Consider the following 19,165-nt stretch of genomic DNA (forward strand, 5'->3'; position numbering starts at 1 on the left):
ATATATGAATAACGTTCACTTGTGTCTTTGTGATGTTGTTCGCACCTCTAAACATTTAGAAGTATTCAATGAAAAATGTGCAAACAAAAGCATGCCCAAAAAAAACTCAAAAAATATGGTCGCAGAAAATTTGATCGCTACATTGTAAAAAAGATATTAACACTTGAGTTGATATCATTAACCGTGCTAACCTTGGTAATTATAAATAAAAAGAAATTAACACTTGAGCTAATATCATTAACCGTGCTAAACATGGTATGGAAGTTATGAATGAACGTAATGAGGTGTGGTATGTGGATATCTTGCTAGATTTCAATAATCCAAAGCCCAACTGATGAGAAAAGTGGAAGCCCAACGGCAAAATTCTGAGTTGAAGTAGCTGGCCCAACAGGCAACAGCAATGCCCCAATGCCAGCCTGGTGAGTGGTGAATTAAAAAGTATCGTTAATTGGGTAAACCCGGATTCGGATCCGACTAATGAATTAACACAACGCAGGTGGCGGGTCAAGAAATTTCTACCCAATCAATCCAGATTCGTAGACGTGTTGATTTTCAGGTTAGGGTTGATGTCTTTTAACGGATAAAAATATGGGTCATGTTTAGGTTCACTCGTTCAACATGTCATCTCAAAATGTTTCTACCCAACTCACTAACCCGACATTCTCATCCGCTTAAACATGACATGATTCTAAATAAGTCGACCTTCTTATGGGCGTGTTTCTGACACATAAGCTACATATAACTCCTATCTTAAGCATGCTACAAAGTAGTCTATCATCAACATAGGAGAATGTAAGTTAAACATACGGTGTCCTTTACTAGGTATTTTGTTGCAAGTTTAGTCCTTTACACCTAACCCAGTTAAAAAACCATGTTAATTGTTGGGTGTAAAGGACTAAACTTGCAACAAAATACCTAGGTAATGGACTAAACTTGCAACAAAATACCTAGCAAAGGACACCGCTTGTCAACAATTAACAGGGTTTTTTAACTGGGTTGGGTGTAAAGGACTAAACTTGCAACAAAATACCTAGTAAAAAACACCGCCTGTCAACATTCATTAAAAAATACACCACTTTATAAAGATAAAGGACATTCCTAAAATAAGTTCGGGGCTGTTTGTTTACCTCTTAATGAGACTCTTAATGGTTCAGACCTCTTACTGGTTCAGCACTTAATGGTTCAGACTGTTTGTTTCACGAGCAAATGTCTGAATAGTTCAGACATTTGCCTCTGAATGTTTAAGATTTATACAGAGTCTGAATGATTAAGACCTCTAATCTGAATTGGTCATACATTTGCCTCTGAACGGTTAAGCATTATACAGGCTCTTAATGGTTCAGACCTCTTATTGGTCTTAATGGTTCAGGCCTCTTATTAGTTCAACACTAATAGTTCAGACCTCTTACTGGTTCAGTATTTAACCATTCAGATATTGCCAAACAGCCCCTTACTCTTTAAATAGGCAGTCATCTGTGTCTAACATTCATCAACCATCCACTCAACTTAAAAGGTGAACGTTAATAACAATTTTAAAATAAAAATAAATGGAAAAAATTCCAAACCATCAAACTAGAGGGCGTTCTCCAGTCGGTTTAGCCGGTCCAACCGACTCAACCAACCCAGACATCTTCTAAAACCGTAGTTTGACTTAAAAATCCAAACTGTCAAACAATCAAAATTTAGAAAAATGTTTATGTAAACATAATTAAGCATCTAGCATTTATAACTCAACATAACCAACAGCATAAATAAATAGCTTAACAAAAATAAACTTCATATTTAGGCATCTTGAATAACTTCTTCAGAAACATCCAACAATTCTTCAACCTCAATTTCTTTAGCCTCATATTCCTCTTCAACATCACTAGCCTCACCGTCTCTTAACATTTGCCGATCAATCTTCTCTTGCTCGTGATACCGCTTCCACTCGTTCACCCACCGTTCCCAGTCATCCTTCAACTGCTTCCTCTTCTCACGATCTTGTTCGCTCAACAACACGGAAATATCCTGATCTTGTACGTCATACTTCTTGCTGTATTTTTTAAGGTTCTTGAATATTTCCTCCTCTTTCTCGGGACTCAAAAAGGATGGTGGCCTTGGCCGCCACAAGAACTGCCACAATTGAACAACATGATCCATTATATAAAAGGGAATTGCCCTGTAATAATCTCACCTAAACCTTATTGGCCATTAATAATCCCACCTAAGAATATTCCCCCCACCAGTCTCACCTTTCACCTATTTTTCCTACAATGGTCCCCCGTTAAAAAATCTTAACGGAGTTAAGTTTTTTTCCAAATTACAAACATATTTTCTAGGGCTTTTGATCAGAATGATGATACGAGTCCATTGATGTAAAACTTACCTCGAAATAGTGCTCCAAGTGACTTGATTTTGGTTAATTGGAAATTTAAACACCTGAATTGAAGCGTCGTTTTCATCGTTTGGAGCACCGTTTCGAGACAAGTTTTACATCAATGGACTCGTATCGTCGTTCTAATCAAAAGCCCTAAAAAATCTGTTTGTAATTTGGAAAAAAGCTTAACTCCGTTAAGTTTTTTTAACGGGAAACCATTGTAGGAAAAATAGGTGAAAGGTGGGACTGGTGGGGGGAATATTCTGAGGTGGGATTATTAATGGCCAATAAGGTCTAGGTGAGATTATTACAGGCCAATTTCCCTTATATAAATTGCACAATTTATAAAAAGAAAAGTTACGGTCAACCAACTCGGCCTGTGATGACTAAGAAAAAATTAGATGATTACCTGAAAGAAATGATCCTTTAGAATTCGGTAGAGTAGCTTTCCGTTGAATGACCATATATTGAATCCGTTTTCCATCTCATGCACCGATGTGACTGAAGTTGCAACGTACCTATAAGAAAATAAGTAGATAAAATTATGAGTAAATTACACAAATCGTCCTTTATGTATATCATTTATTGCAAATTGTGTCCTTTATCTTCAATAATTACAGAAAACGTACTCGATGTTTGCAAACCCTTGCAAGTTATGTCCTTTAGCCCTAACACAGTTAATTTTTTTGGTTAAATCTGACCAAATGGACCCCATATGAGGGTATTTTGGTCATTTTACTCTCATGTGAGGTCCATTTGGTGAGATTTGACTACAAAAATACCCTCATGTGGGGTCCATTTGGTCGGATTTAAGCACAAAAATTAACTGAGTTAGGGCTAAAGGACATAACTTGCAAGGGTTTGCAAACATCGAGTACGTTCTCTGTAATTATTGAAGACAAAGAACACACTTTGCAATATGTGACATACATAAAGGACGATTTTTGTAATTTACTCTAAAATTATTTTACTTGCAGACACTATTATACCCAAAGATCATGTTCCACGTACATTCAACAATGGTAATGAATAACGCATTCTAAATACGCTTGTAAAAGCACTTAGAAAACCAAAACAAAATGTTTTATTATATCATAGTTGTTAATAGCGAGCTTAACACCACCTATAGCGAATAGTGTAGTTATGCAATTAGGCCTGTAAACGAGCCGAACGAACACGAACACGAGCACAGGCATGTCTGTGTTCGTTCATTTAACTTTAACCAAAACAAACATATAATCGAACACGTTTATTTTTCGTGTTCGTTCGTTAAGAAAATGAGCATGTTCATGTTCGTTTATGTTCGTTCGCTTAATACCTAAACGAACAATTCATGAACGTAAACGAACAAAAACAAACAAACAGAATACAACACAAATGAACATAATGACCAAACATAAAGACATAAAGTAGTTTTTATATATATAAAAATTATTGATTAATTACAATTAATTATATTGGAAAGCCCATTTTTATTACTGAAAAGCCCAATTATCAATTAGTTATATGTATATAAGTAGTTAAAAAAACCTCTTTTTGTTTATCTTTATATAAATATAACCCCATATGTATTTATTAAATTAAAATATTAATGAACGTAAACGAACAAACATAAACTGACGTTCACGAACATAAATGAACGAACAACACGTTCATGTTCGTTCGTTTAATTAAATAAATAAATAATTTTGTGCATGTTTGTTCGTTTATCTAATAAACGAACTTCCCGTCGAATAAGTTCACGAACGGTCGGTTCGCTTACAGGCCTAGATGCGACACTATGCCACTATCTGATTGTTAGGGCCTAACAAGCGCAGAAATAGCGGAATATCTTTTTCCTTTTAATAACTACAAGTAGCGACTGAAAATATAAACATTTTTTATAACATAAACATGTAAAATATTTCTAGAATTTTACAAGATTGAAAATAGAAGCGTATATTCTTCCATATTTACCTGCTTTTTTTATAAAACAAACATGTAAAATATTTCTAAAATTTCCTTCTAGTGTATCGCTAAACATGAAATAGTGCCCGCTATTTCATCGCTATCGCTTCGTAGCGTATAAGTAGCTTGTCGCTATCGTCTGCTATTCACTACGGACAACAATAGTTGTTAATGGCGAATAGCGATAAGGTACCTATATGCTACAAGGATGGTCCTGTGATTTGCATGTTGTAACATATTTAGTCCCCAACTTTTGCCAAAAGTAGACGGATAGTCCCTGGGGTTTGCACTTTGTAACACATTTAGTCCCCAACGTTTAGTGACTAAATGCATTACAAAGTGCATACCACAGGGACCATCAATCTACTTTTGGCAAAAGTTGGGGATTAAATGCGTTACAAACTGCAAACCACAGGGACCATCGGTACACTTTAAAAAAGATGGGGACTAAATCCAAAACTTTGGTTAACCACAGGGACCATCCATGTACTTTACTCGATTTTTATTTAAATACCTCCCAGTAGGATCCCACTCGATGTCGGTTGCCATGAAATGCTCAGCGGTAGCCATAGTTTCAAGCTCATCGACATTATAAAACTCCAGCTGTCCATTAAACCCCTTCAAACCAGCCAAAATGATAAAACGACCAGTCGGTGACCAAAAGAGCACATTCGCCTGCTTTTGCTTAAGCGTTGTGAGCTTCGACACTTTACCACCTTTCACTGAATAGAAACTAACGTCGGGTCGTGGATTATCACCGTGAATAACCGCAAACCGGTGACCCTTTGGCTCCCATGCGAATGAGATAACCTTATCATTCTTGTTGTCGAGCTCAAAAACCTCGATAGGTATGTCACGCTCTTTGATTCGGAAAAGCTCAAAGCCGGTATAGGTGCTCTTTTTGGTTTTTGTGTATCGGTCGACTTTAACGGCAAGGTATTCTCCGTTGCTTTGCCAGTACATTTTGCAGTCGCTAACGCTGAAGAGATTCTTCTGTCGTAACTCTACTTTGCTCGGGATTTGAAAAAGGCTCACCTATCAACACAATTGTTAATCCCAATGTAATGAAAATTTTGAAACTTCAAAAGAGGGTTAATTTATGACACGACCCAAAAATACGACACGAACCTAACACGAAATTCGCGGGTTTAGGTTTAGTCTAAACTGGATCGGGTCTGTTTCATGTTGAACCCGCGAATTCGTTTAGCTTAACGGGTCGTGTTCGTGTCAACACGGTGGGTTGACCCATTTAACTCATTTATCTTATATTTTATTTTTTTACAATATGTTTTATGTCATCAATTAACTGGGTGGGTATTCTATGCCATAATTTTAACTTAAAAAGAAAACTGACATAAAATTTTACAAGTAAAATGTAATTGTATTATATACATTTGTAGTATAAATTTATTTTATTTTAATAATTTGCGAAAAGAAATATTAAAAATTCGGGTTGAACAGGGCCTGTTTGGATCAACCCGCAAATATTCTGGTCATGTTCGGGTGCATATGCATGACACGATTTTCAGGTTCGGGTCGTGTTCATGTGCTGGGTTCGTCTAAAATTTTCAGGTTCGGATCGGAACCACCAACCCGACCCGTTTAACACACTTACATATGGTAATTAACTATAGAAAAAAAAAGTGTGCTATGATCTTACAGTAAGTAATCTATGACCCATACCACAATATGGTAATTAACTACAGATTAAATATAAACTCTACAAGTTAAAAATGAACATGATAACTTACTCTTGCGGGTTGATTTCCGCCACCAAGCTCAGGAACAAAAATTGCAAAAATAGGATCAGTAGGAGACCAGCTGAAGTCCGTGACGTTTTCGACTTTGATGGATTTCTTGTCAATAAGACCGAAGGACTCCGTGTCATACACTGAAATGACGTTTTTGCCCATCCGAGCGAAATACTTGTCCTCTTTTCCACCGCCCCATCTGGAAACGCACACGCGCGTCAACATCAAGAACAAATACATTCAAGATATAAAAAAATTAATAAAAACGTCTAGTACTAGTAATAGATTACTTGAAAACAGGCCAAGAAACCCCTGTAAAACCTCCGGTTCCTCCAATCGCAAACTCATCAGCACTTCCCTTGAAATCTCGCATTACTTTTCCGGTTCTCACATCGAATATGTTGAGTGCAACCCTCTGATCATGAGCAAATCAAGTCAAATGGGTCAAATTTATAGGTCAAAGAAAGTCGGGTCAAACCGAGTAATTCTGGAGTGAGTTAAAACAAGAAGGGTCAGGTTGACCTGAAATACTTTTTATCTTAAACTTTTAAGCTTGTTCTTTTAAACAGTTAGTTTCTCAAATAGTGTTAAACATATATGGTATTTTAATCAGTGTTGTAAGAAGCGCTAGATGCTAGTCGGCCAATGAGGTACTGACTAGCGATTAATCGGGATTAATCGGATTGAAATTTTATATGTAATTATCAGTTTTATATGTATATACGCACATTTTATATGTATTTTTTTAAGTGGGCATGCTTTAACACCTTCTTCGACCCATATTTTCAAGTAGATACGATTAATTGCCAGAATTTATAGGTTTTAGTCAAGAATCTGGCGGAATCGCTAAACTGCCACCGCTTTTTGGCTAATTAGAACCGGATTTGACGCCTACTGATTAATTGGGCGATTAGATAAAATTACTCGGTGAACCTTCGACTAGCAATTAATCGGCGACTAATCAGAGGCTAGTCGAGATTTTTACAACCATGATTTCAATAACAAATGTGTGAATAAACTAACTAGAAGGTTTATGCGTTATAAAAGCATACAAAGACTGGACAAAGCAATAAACGTTCTTACATGGGTGTCTCGGGGATTGCTCGGTTCATGGCTGCTATAAGTAACCAGATATTTCTCACCCGGAGAGAAATCAATGAGTTTAACCTATAAAGCAAACAGCGGAATTTCAAGATTATAGGCGAAATACGTGAAAAAATCAGAACACTATAAAAAACAAAAGAGAAAATGCCATTTTCATCCCTGAGGTTTGGCCAATTCTGCGACTTTCGTCCAAAGGTTTGATTTTTCCGAAAGTTGCAAAACTGGCCAAACCTTAGGGACGAAAATGGCATTTTACTCAAAACAAAAAAGCATAACGATACGCAACCTGTGGATGAGCATAACGCATCAGGCGGTTAAATGTGGAAGCACCGCCCCAAACAGCAGCACCTTGACGGTGAACCGTAGCTAAGTAGGTCCCTAACGGAGACCACTGCACAAAACTTTCAGTCCAGAACTGCAAAAAAGAAATACATTATTATTATTATTATTATTATTATTATTATTATTATTATTATTATCACATTCTAATACCAACATTCTTTCATATAGAAAATGAAATAAGAGGATATCGAAATAAAGGGATTTTCTAATTACGGGGCGTTTGTAAACGGGGTCAGCTTTCACTTGTCTTGCATCGTTCCAAAGGACTTCTGTGTCGGATCCAGCACGAATAACAAACTGATCTCTGCCTTTCTCATCGGTAAGCCAGTGTTGCAGATTCTCCTGCATTAACATGCCAAAACGTTTAACGTTATAACTAGTTTGCAATATATCTTTATAAAGTTTTAGGATCTCCAGAAAAGCCACAAACAGGAATCAGGTTTCCCACTTTCACCCATGTACAAAAAAATAATAATAATAATTCAACAATGCTATATGCAGTAAAAAGTTACGATACTTAAGCATGTGTATTGCAGTTTATAGAAATGATACCAACACAAGAATTACCCATGAATGAACACTTGATAACACGAAATAACTGCAAAACGTTAGACATTAACTACTACTTTCAGGATCTGCAATAAGTAGGGGTGCAAACGAGCCGAGCAGGTCGAGAAAAAGCTTGAAACGAGCTGAGCGTCATCGAGAGCCCGAGCCGAGCTTGAGCCTAAAATGGAGCTCGTTTATTTATCGAGCCCGAGCTCGAGCCTAGCATGGGCTCGACAAGCCTTATTGAACCTTAGTGTAATATTTAGTTTATTAATATTTAATAACATTTAACCTTTATTTAAAGTTGTCTAATAAACGAGCCGAGCCAAGCTTGTTTAACCGTGTTTACGAGCCAAGCCCAAACCTAAAAATAAGCTTGTTTAGTAAATGAGCTTTACTTATCGAGCACGCGAGCCTAAATGAGTCTATTATAAACGAGCCTGGGCAGAGCTCGAGTTTGAGAAACTACAAACGAGCCAAGCTCGAGCTTTAAAAGTAAAGCTCGAACTATCAGTAAGGCATACAAAAAAGTTCTCTAGAAAAAAAAAAGAAAAAAAAACTTATTGAAAAATATTAAAAAATCCATTAGTCGCATGAAATTGGAACAAACTACACAATATGCAACGCAAAGAAAATAATCTAATTCCGGATACATACCCCGGGTGTATAAGGCCTGCTCTCAGGTGGAGCCCACTCGTCTGGGACTTTCATGAATTTGTCGATTTCATCAAACATGTTGACCGCAAAAATGTGTGCTCTGTCTAGCTTGTACCCATTGGTCTTCTCCTTTGCAAGCTCAGCTTCCTACACACACCAAAAAAAAATTATTTATGGTGTGTTAGAATATAACTGCTGAAGTCTGAAGAGAAAACAGTACCTGAGGAGTGTTGTACTCGATGAAGCAATAACCTCGGGTCTTACCGGTGTCTTCATCTACAGGCATCCAAAGTCCATTCTCCTTAATCACTCCAATTTGGCTATAGATTTTACGAACTACACCTTCAAGCTTCTCGAACTTTTCCCTAGGCACAACTGGCAAGTTATCCACAATAATAATATTCCCGAACCCAGCATCAAACTCCAACGAATCCTCCTCGTTAAGATCATCATCGTCACTGAAGATTCCAAGTACACAAATGAAAAAAAAATTGGTAGACAAAACACAGGTATTCATAACTCATAGTTCAATATCATAACAACAAACACATATAGTAAAGCATCATTAAGCAATTGAATACTCCATATGCAAACATGTAACAATATAGATAATAGATGTACAACTAATATTCAAATCATTCAGGAACTGAACAATATTTAACACATGCAGTGTGTTCAGTATCAGGATTCATTACACAACCAACAGATTTACACAACAAAAAATCAAATAGAGCTGGCAAAACAGGTCCTATTGTGTTTAACAGGTCAGCGACGACGTGATTAACATAAGTATCAAACATGAATACAAACTCGTTTAACTACTTTATATCTCATGTCCATGATACAGTTGTATGTTTTATGCACCAAGAAGTTGGAATGGTGGAGCCCGGCCTCCTAAATTTAACTATTTTTTTATGAAAGTATACGGTTACATAGAGTACTTTTTCTTAAACAGGTCTTATCGTGTCCTAAAACAAGTTAGAATAGATTTTAGGGTTCAACGAGCCGGCTCTAGCGCCGCTTGAACGAGCTTAATCGGAGTTCGTTTGACCCGGTTTCCTACATTTATTAGGTTAAATACATTATGTACCGACTACCGAGCAATTGAATACTCCATCTGCAAACAGGTAACAATATAGGTATGCAACTAATATTCAAACCATTCACAAACTGAACAACATTTATCACAGACATAGTGTTTAGTATCAGATATACAACAACAAACACAAATCAAAGTGTAGCAGTTTATTAGAGTTTTAACAGCCACAGTCAGTTTACAATACAATACACACTCAATCGGCCAAAAACTCTTAAATCGGAACAGAAACACAAAACAATTACATATATACATAACAAACACTCAAATTACTCACAACAATGAACATAAATCAACATGTAACAGACTATTAGGGTTTTAACATCTATCGTCATCAGCTATTCCGTTTACAATACAATACGCATTCAAACATGTATATAAATACAACAGATACACTAAACAAACACTCAATTTGCTCATAACAATAAACACAAATCAAAGTGTGACAGTTTATTAGAATGCACACAGTGTAAAACGAAAGAAAAACGGAAAGAAATAGAGATATATATGAGTGTGTGTATACCTTCTAATGCCGCAATCTTCACCTGGAGGAAGACGAATGGAGTTCCAATCAACTCCAGAGAGATCGATGTTTAAACGAGCGGCTTCGGTTCGTATAGCTTCCATTGACATCACTTCCGCCATGATTTGTAGATCGAGAAAACCTTATCGTTGTATCTTGCTTTGTGAAATGATGATCTGATCTGTACGGCGAGAAATTAGGGTTTGTGTAACTTATGTGCAGAAGAAGAGGAACTGAAGAAGATAATGCCCTACTTTGGGCATGTTTGGCCTAACTTATTGCTTGAAGAAGATAATGCCCTACTTTGGGCATGTTTGGCCTAACTTATTGCTTGCTGACTTTTCTAAAAGTCCTTTTGGCAAAAATAAGTCAGGATCCTGACTTTTGCCTTCAAAAAAAGGACTTTTGCCCTTAAAATGGAAAGTCAAACACTTCTTAAAAGGACTTTTACCCCTTCAAAAGTCCTTTTTTCTTTAAAATAAGGAACCCCAAACACCCACTTTACTTGTAGCGTAAAGGTTTTGTGTTTTTTTTTTTATAACAGTGTAAAATGCAACTATTTTTATTAATAGTCTCTTAACCTATCTGAATGTCATGAGTTTGAGTCTGGCCGCCTGACTTAACAATTGTTAGACTATCTTTAATGTTAAGAGCATCTTTAGGCGCCCTTCTCTGTCCACATGATATCCTCACAAATCTTTAGAAATTCTTATAAACCTCCGATTTCATCTTCAATCATACAAACATCCTTATATTTTCTACCTTTTCACCTAATTTTTTATTATAAGATAAACTTTACAACAATACAAATACTTTAAACTTATAAATAGCAATTTATTATTAATTTCTGTTCTGCACTAGACAGCCAGTTATGAAGACTAATCCATGATCCAGATGTGTTGAATAAGTTGTGCGTATATGACCCAACAGTCTTTAATTAATTATAAGCCTATTATATTAGCCCATTTAACTTCTACCTTAAAATCATATTGAATTCATATAGAACTATTCAATTCAGCCGCTACTATTTCTGCCGTATATTCATGTTCATCAGCAATTCTCTCTCTAGCCCCTGATCATTCATTCTTCATCACTTTCAAATGGAACTATCGTCGTTCAACTCTAACCGGTGAAAACTTCTCGTCTCCTGCACGACGACATAAAAAAAACTGCTTGCAATAATATAACTTGAAAAGTAAATGTCACACCCCTAATTTCCATGTGTCACCGGTGGGCTCGGTGGGGAGTATAGTGACGTAGTTGGCATCATCATAGACAAACAACACAATTTATAAATGCACAGCGGAAGCAAAGATAGATTCATTTCAACTTTAATATAATGTAACATCAAATATCACTAATAGTTGAAACGGATCCACAGGCGGATCAAAATAAAAATAAGATATTGTTCAACAGATTTATTCTCATCCAAGCTTGCGAGACTTATTGTGGACGCTCTAGAAGACAGCCAGCCTATTACGTGTAGTACCTGCACTTAACCTTTTGGGAAAATACGTCAGTTTACACTGGTAAATACAATTTAACCGACTCATTTTGAAAATGTTGAAAATTGATTTGAATGCTCACGGCACAAAGCATTTTTATAACTTGGGATAATTATTTATTATAATCTTGTGAACGAATTACATGTTACTTGTGCGTTCAGTAGCCCGGATCTTGTCCGGGTTAAAGATCAATAGACACACCACAATAATGAGTTATACACTGACAGGTGTACGCCTACACCTCGTGCTCTGGTCGTGGCCATCTCGTAAGATGATGCCAAGGATATCCGGGACATGGTCATTAATCCCCCAAAGGCTTAAAGTAAACAAGACTGTTTAAACGAGCCGATCAAATTATTCAATTAACCACCCAAGGATGTAAGATTTGATGCTCGATCAAGCGGTATTCTATATACCGTAACCCAAGCCCGTATAGGGAAAATAAGTTAAAAGTATTTACCTTGGTAAGTATAAATCACAACTAGCAAGTGAAGGTAGCTTTTACTGGTTCTTCTATTCTGGTACAAAGGTTTATAATAACCTATTAGATTCCTAACGGATCTTTGTTTAAGCCTAAGCTTAGACCGGTTAGTTTTAAGGACGATACGGTTCAAACGCACGATTAAGCGAGGACCGGATAGAACGTGATTTAGACCCGACAAGTTTGAATACTTGTATAATATGGTTATGCTAAATACGTTCTGGATTTTAAGACAAAAATGATAATGTTTGACCCGTTTTGGTCAATTTATGCAAATTAGTTACATAAACCGAACCAAAGGCTAAAAGAGCGTTACGGGTAGCCATAAGAGCCATATGCAAGTTCCCTGAGATAATATGCCTTAAATATGTTATAATATCAGTAAAATATCTTCTATTGTGCCCCATACGGAATTAAACTCAATTTACGCCTCATAAGGGCATTTTGGTCATTTAAAGGATTATAAAAGGGTTAAATTTGTAATCTGAGTTACAGGCCTGATTTATACAGCAAATACACTTAATTTATCATGTTATAACAGTAGGTTATGACCCGTATGCGAAACTTATCATTTAAAACAAAACTATGCCCCTTAGGGGTATTTTGGTAATTTCCCAAGGGCTCAAACGGTCAAAACTGGAAACCTGAGTTCAAAAACTTGTGCTTACTGTTATTATATAAAAATATACTAAAAACATCAGTAGGTATTAACCTTATATGTTTAATATGGTTATAGTACATACTATGCGTTAAAAATGCTTAAAAAGGCGATTTAGAGCCGTTTCCGGGTTTTTAAAAGAAATCTGAGATTTTTATAATTCCAGAAGGCTCAAAATATTTTATTTAACAAATTAAATCAGTAGAAAAAGGTTTGGGGTCAAAAGGATTTGTAGAACTCATTTTATGGCCGAAAAGGGCAAAACCGGTATTAACCGAATTAAACTTAGAAACCTATGTTATGCTCAGCCAAAAATTAAATAAAAATCTTCAAAAATCCCAAAATATTATATAACATCAGTGGGTAAAAAGTTTGATATTAAAAAGTGGGCTTAAATAGGTTATATGCTAATTACGTCGTTTACTTAACATAAAGCTTTCAAATTACGATAATGAGCATAACTCTTAATCTAGACCTCCGACTAATATCAAATTTTAAGTGCAAGTTTATAAATCAGTAACAAATGTTTCTACTCTTCCACTTTTTCAAAATTCGCGTTTTATAGTAAAAAGGGCATAATAGTCAACTTTTAACATAAATCGGAAACATGCATATGCATCGGATGAGTATTGAACCAAGTTGTAAAATCTCACTATCTCAGAGAGTTGTACATATATAAAAATGGTCCAAAATAAGCTCTAAGGCAGATCTCAAACATGCATGCACGGATCAGAATTGAGAGTCAAAGAAAAAGTCAATTTATGAGACTTTCGGTTCCGATCCGGGTTTAGACTGAAAATTGTCGAGTTGATCATGATGAAACATGTTCTTACATTAATTACAAAGTTATTTTGATGATCAAACAGGTTGCATGTGACCTACATTGCTATATATGCTAAATTTTGCAAAAACACATTTTGTTGACTTTTTAAGAAAAGCTTTGACTCGACAATCATCATGCTTAGAGTGGGAATCTGAAAATACCCCTTTGAGGGTTTGTTACCCACATAAATACCAACTTGTAGGTACTTTCAATTTGAGAAATGACTGAGCCATTTTCGTTTAATCATAAAGTCAAACTAAATTTACGACGGATTGACTTTCGGTTAATAAACTAAGCTAGAACGAATTAGAGAAGGGTATGAACACTTACAAGAGTCCTAAATAAGCTTAGAGGTCACTAGGAAGATGCCTTGATGTCCACAAAGCTCCAGAGATGGTCTTGTGAATTTTTGAATATGCAAGTGATGAATGTTTGTAACTACAAGACCCTTTTTATGCAAGTTTAATCCCATGAGAGGTTGCCACAAGGGTCTAGGGATGTTGTGAGAAGTGTCCAAGTGCCCCTAGCTGCATGTAATCCCATTGGTGAGGCTCTGGAGTCGGATACAGCTGGTTACCACTCGAAATCAGACCTGAAACTGGCAGCTGTGAGTTTTCTATCGCTGGGCAGGTCACGCGACCCGCGTAAGGGTTCCCAGGCGGGCCGCCTGGGCCTTCTGATCCACAAAAACCTTTTAATTGTTGATGTTTTGGTCCTTGGTCCTTTGCTACGTGGTTTTGGCTATTTATCTTGCACATTAGACCCTCAAATATGATTTTTAAGGACCTTGGGACATTTACAAACATGGTAAAGTCCTTGGTTAACTTTGTGCTTACCCGAAAAGTCACGAATTTCAACGTTGACGCATTTAACCCTTCGTGCACGGTTTTGATCATAACTTTCTCATACGATAACGAAACTTCATGAAATTTTTATCACATATTCTAGTGAGTATATTTTATCATTACAAAGCTTCGGGTTTGCCAAAAGATCACTCAGAGGTATACTTTCAACATGTTGACACAATTAGCCCCTGTAGTTTGCAATTCCTCACTTTCTTTCATTTCCCGCTTTGTATGATCCATGATTTATCCGTTTAGGGTTATAAACACCATGTAGGGTTATTGTAGAGCCTATTTATCCATTGTTGACACTTTGGACCCTTATATTCCATAGTTTCACTGTTTGACAACTTTAGTCCCTCTAAAGTATGTTTTCACATATCCAAAGCCTATGCCACGTGTCAATGCATTATTGGACGTAAATTTCCGAGGTGTTACATCCTCACCCCCTTAAAAGAAATCTCGACCTCGAGATTTACTGGAACAAATGAGGGTATTTTTCTTTCATCATGGATTCTACCTCCCATGTGTATTCGGGACCTCTACGGGCATCCCACTTGACCTTAACTATAGGTACATGCTTCCTTCGAAGCTTCTTCACATGTCGATCCTCAATCGACAATGGTTTTTCCACAAACTTCAAGCTTTCATCTATATGTATATCTGTATGTGGTATGACCAGTGATTCGTCAGCGAAACACTTCTTCAGATTACAGATGTGGAACACATTATGTATACTACTAAGTTCTTCAGGTAAGTTTAACTTATAGGCAACTGATCCGACGCGTTCGATAACCTCAAAAGGTTCTATGTATCTCGGGCTAAGCTTGCCTTTCTTACCAAATCGCATCACTCCCTTCCAGGGTGATACTTTAAGCAATACTTTGTCACCTACTTCGAAGTGAAAAGACTTACGCTTTGGATCAGCGTAGCTTTTCTGCCTATCTTGGGCAGCTTTCAAGTGATCGCGAATCTGGACAATCTTGTCCGTTGTTTCAAAAACCAAATCTGGTCCTGATAATTGAACTTCTACTTCTGCCCAACAGATGGGTGTTCTGCATTTCCTACCATATAATGCCTCGAAAGGTGCAGCCTTAATACTAGTATGGTAGCTATTGTTATAGGAGAACTCTATCAATGGTATGTGGTTATCCCAACTGCCACCTAAATCAATCACACATGCTCGAAGCATGTCTTCCAAAGTTTGGATGGTACGCTCGCTCTGTCCGTCCGTCTGTGGATGGTAAGCCGTACTAAAGTTTAAGCGCGTGCCCAAAGACTGTTGGAAACTCTTCCAAAAATGAGAGGTGTATCTCGTATCTCGGTCAGAGATAATCGACACTGGTACACCATGTAGAGCTACGATCTTATCCACATACAATTGAGCTAACATGTCAGAGCTGTAAGTTTCCTTAATGGGAAGAAAATGTGCTGACTTGGTTAGCCTGTCTACTATGACCCATATAGTATCGTTTCCCTTCCTTGTCTTTGGCAATTTGGTGATGAAATCCATTGTTACCATTTCCCACTTCCACGTGGGAATTTCAGGTTGTTGAAGCAAACCTGACGGCTTCTGATGCTCGGCTTTGACTTGCGCACAAGTCAGACATTTAGCTACATGCGCAGCTACAGACTTTTTCAAACCAATCCACCAGTATTTTGCCTTTAGATCCTGGTACATCTTATCAGCTCCAGGATGAACGGAATATTTGGAGCTGTGGGCTTCCTGGAGGATAACATCCCGAAGTCCCCCATAAACTGGAACCCATATTCGTCCATTTAGTCTTAGCATTCCATCCTTGTCATAGGATAACTGCTCCTCAGTTACTCCTAGCTTTTCTTCAGGATAATTAGCTTCCAACACAGCTTCCTTATGTGCAGCTAACACCATTTCGTTCAAATTATTCCTTATTTCTATGCGCTTGGCATTGATCCTTATCGGCTTCACTCTTTCTTTTCTGCTTAAGGCGTCAGCAACTACATTTGCCTTGCCTGGATGGTATCTTATCTCACAGTCGTAATCATTTAAAGTTTCCATCCATCGTCTTTGTCGCATGTTCAATTCCTTCTGATTGAACAAATGTTGAAGGCTCTTGTGATCCGAATAGATCACACACTTGGTTCCATACAAGTAGTGTCTCCAAAGTTTTAATGCAAATACTACGGCACCCAGTTCCAAGTCGTGGGTGGTGTAGTTTTTCTCATGCACCTTTAGTTGTCGTGAAGCGTAGGCAATGACCTTGCCTCTCTGCATGAGTACACAGCCCATACCAGTGTGTGACGCATCGCAATACACCACGAATTCTTCTATACCATCGGGCAATGTTAACACTGGTGCATTGCTCAACTTCTCCTTCAGAATGTCAAAGGATTCCTACTGCTTAGGGCCCCAATCAAACTTAATCTTCTTACATGTCAACGAAGTTAGGGGCGCAGCAATCCTTGAAAAATTTTCGATGAATCACCTATAGTATCCTGCTAATCCTAGGAAACTGCGAATCTCGGTAGGTGTCTTTGGCTCTTGCCAATTCATAACTGCTTCTACCTTAGCGGGATCTACTTGGATACCACGCTCACTTACCACATGTCCAAGGAATTGGACTTCCCGAAGCCAAAATTCGCACTTTGAAAATTTGGCATAGAGTTTCTCATGATGTAGAAGTTTGAGAATACAACGGAGGTGTTTCTCGTGGTCAGCTTCGTTCTTTGAGTAAATAAGAATGTCGTCAATAAAGACGATGACGAATTTATCCAGATAAGGCTTGCAGACGCGATTCATGAGGTCCATGAATGCGGCTGGTGCGTTAGTGAGCCCAAAAGGCATCACTAGGAATTCATAATGTCCATAACGAGTCCTAAACGCTGTCTTGTGCACATCTTCGTCCTTGACCTTCAACTGGTGATAGCCTGACCTTAAGTCATTCTTTGAAAAGTAGCTTGCCCCTTGCAATTGATCGAACAGGTCGTCGATCCTGGGTAATGGATATCTATTCTTGATAGTGACTTTATTAAGCTCACGGTAATCGATGCACAGACGCATCGATCCATCCTTCTTTTTGACAAACAAGATTGGCGCTCCCCAAGGAGACGAGCTAGGTCTAATAAAACCTTTAGCTAACAGATCATCTAATTGCGTCCTTAACTCCTTCATCTCCGTTGGTGCCAACCTATATGGTGCTCTTGCTACTGGCGCCGCGCCCGGAATGATGTCAATTCGAAATTCCACTTGCCTATCCGGTGGTAAACCAGGTAGTTCTTCAGGGAAATCTTCAGGGTATTCCGAAATGACAGGGATATCTTCAATCTTTGGCTTTGGCTCATCAATAGAAACTTGTGCCATATAAATGACACAACCCTTCTGCAGACATCTGGATGCCTTGAGCATGGACACTTGCTCAGGCAATCCATGCTGGGTATCTCCTTGGATAGTGAGTGACTCACCAGACGGAGTTTTAACTACCACTTGCTTTCTGTTGCACACAATCTGGGCTTGGTTATGAGATAACCAATCCATACCTATCACTATGTCAAAACCGGCTAGCTTAAAGGGAAGTAAGGATAATGGAAAAGAGTGATTCCTAATGGATATAACACATCCATCTAAAACAGTTGAGGCGGTTTCTATGGTTCCATCAGCTAATTCCACCTCATACTTCACACTTAAGGCTTTTACATGCAATTTTAACAATTCACAGAACTTATTATCTACAAAAGACTTATCTGTTCCAGAATCAAACAATACTCTAGCAAAAACATCATTTACAAGAAAAGTACCTGTAATCACGTTGTCATCTTGAACAGCTTCCTTAGCGTCCATCTTGAAGACCCTTGCGTTGGTCTTTTTCCCTTCCTCGGTTTTCTTGGTGAACTTTGGGCAATTAGGCCGAATGTGCCCCTTCTCATTGCAACCATAACATGTTGCATCCTTCAGCTTCTTACATTCCAAGGTCTTATGATCTGTGGATTTGCAGATTCCACATGGTCTTGCGTGAGACTGGGATTTCGACTCAAATCGACACTTCCCAAAGTGGTTCTTGCAAGTTTTACATTTGGGCATATCCCCTGATTTTTGCCCATCCTTCTTGGATCCCGACCCTTTCCTATGGTCGTTATTTCCTCGGTGTCTCTTCTCTGATCTTCGTGAGGTATCATCCTCACGCTTTCTCTTATTCTCTTCTGAGTTCCTGAGAGCTCTCAACCTGACTACGTCCGAGGTGAGAGATAGTGATAGATCAGTTACTGATCTAAAAGTTGTAGGCCTTGATGCCTTAACACTTGCTTTAATTTCAGGGGCTAAACCCCCGATGAAGCGAGCAATTCTCCTAGGTTCTGGGGTTACCAAGTACGGAACCAACCTAGATAGGGTATTGAAAGTGGTGAGGTAGGCCTGACAGTCTAAATTCTTCATCACCAATGACACGAAATCTGACTCGATTCTTTCTACTTCATGCTGCGGGCAATAGTTATCTTTGACAAGAGCAACGAACTGATCCCATGACAAGTTGTAGAGTGGGATCTTCCCAGTAGC

The 19,165-nt window shown here is 37.8% G+C and overlaps 1 protein-coding gene across 1 annotated transcript; it reads right to left on the reverse strand.

Annotated features, from left to right (window-relative positions):
• Window positions 1–1,514: 1,514 nt before the first annotated feature.
• Window positions 1,515–10,612, reverse strand: LOC110891419 (eukaryotic translation initiation factor 3 subunit B). The gene is made up of 11 exons (XM_022139112.2): window positions 10,329–10,612; window positions 8,930–9,167; window positions 8,710–8,856; window positions 7,717–7,845; window positions 7,448–7,576; window positions 7,141–7,224; window positions 6,348–6,472; window positions 6,058–6,256; window positions 4,821–5,341; window positions 2,769–2,877; window positions 1,515–2,115 (listed from the first exon to the last, which is right to left on the reverse strand). The coding sequence occupies exons 1-11, from the start codon at window positions 10,448–10,450 to the stop codon at window positions 1,783–1,785; spliced, it is 2,136 nt and encodes a 711-aa protein (XP_021994804.1). The 5' UTR covers window positions 10,451–10,612; the 3' UTR covers window positions 1,515–1,782.
• Window positions 10,613–19,165: the final 8,553 nt, after the last annotated feature.

Source organism: Helianthus annuus, chromosome 11 (genome assembly GCF_002127325.2).
Source record: "Helianthus annuus cultivar XRQ/B chromosome 11, HanXRQr2.0-SUNRISE, whole genome shotgun sequence".
Lineage (NCBI taxonomy): Eukaryota > Viridiplantae > Streptophyta > Magnoliopsida > Asterales > Asteraceae > Helianthus > Helianthus annuus.

Bases quoted from the DNA above. Each gene is read 5' to 3' on its own strand.
- LOC110891419 (XM_022139112.2), bottom strand. From the start codon at position 10,450: ATGGCGGAAGTGATGTCAATGGAAGCTATACGAACCGAAGCCGCTCGT. The intron at 9,168-10,328 runs GTATACACACAC...TGGAATCTTCAG, and splicing joins GAAGATTGCGGCATTAGAAG to TGACGATGATGATCTTAACG. The intron at 7,846-8,709 runs GTATGTATCCGG...ATGTTAATGCAG, and splicing joins GCAGGCCTTATACACCCGGG to GAGAATCTGCAACACTGGCT.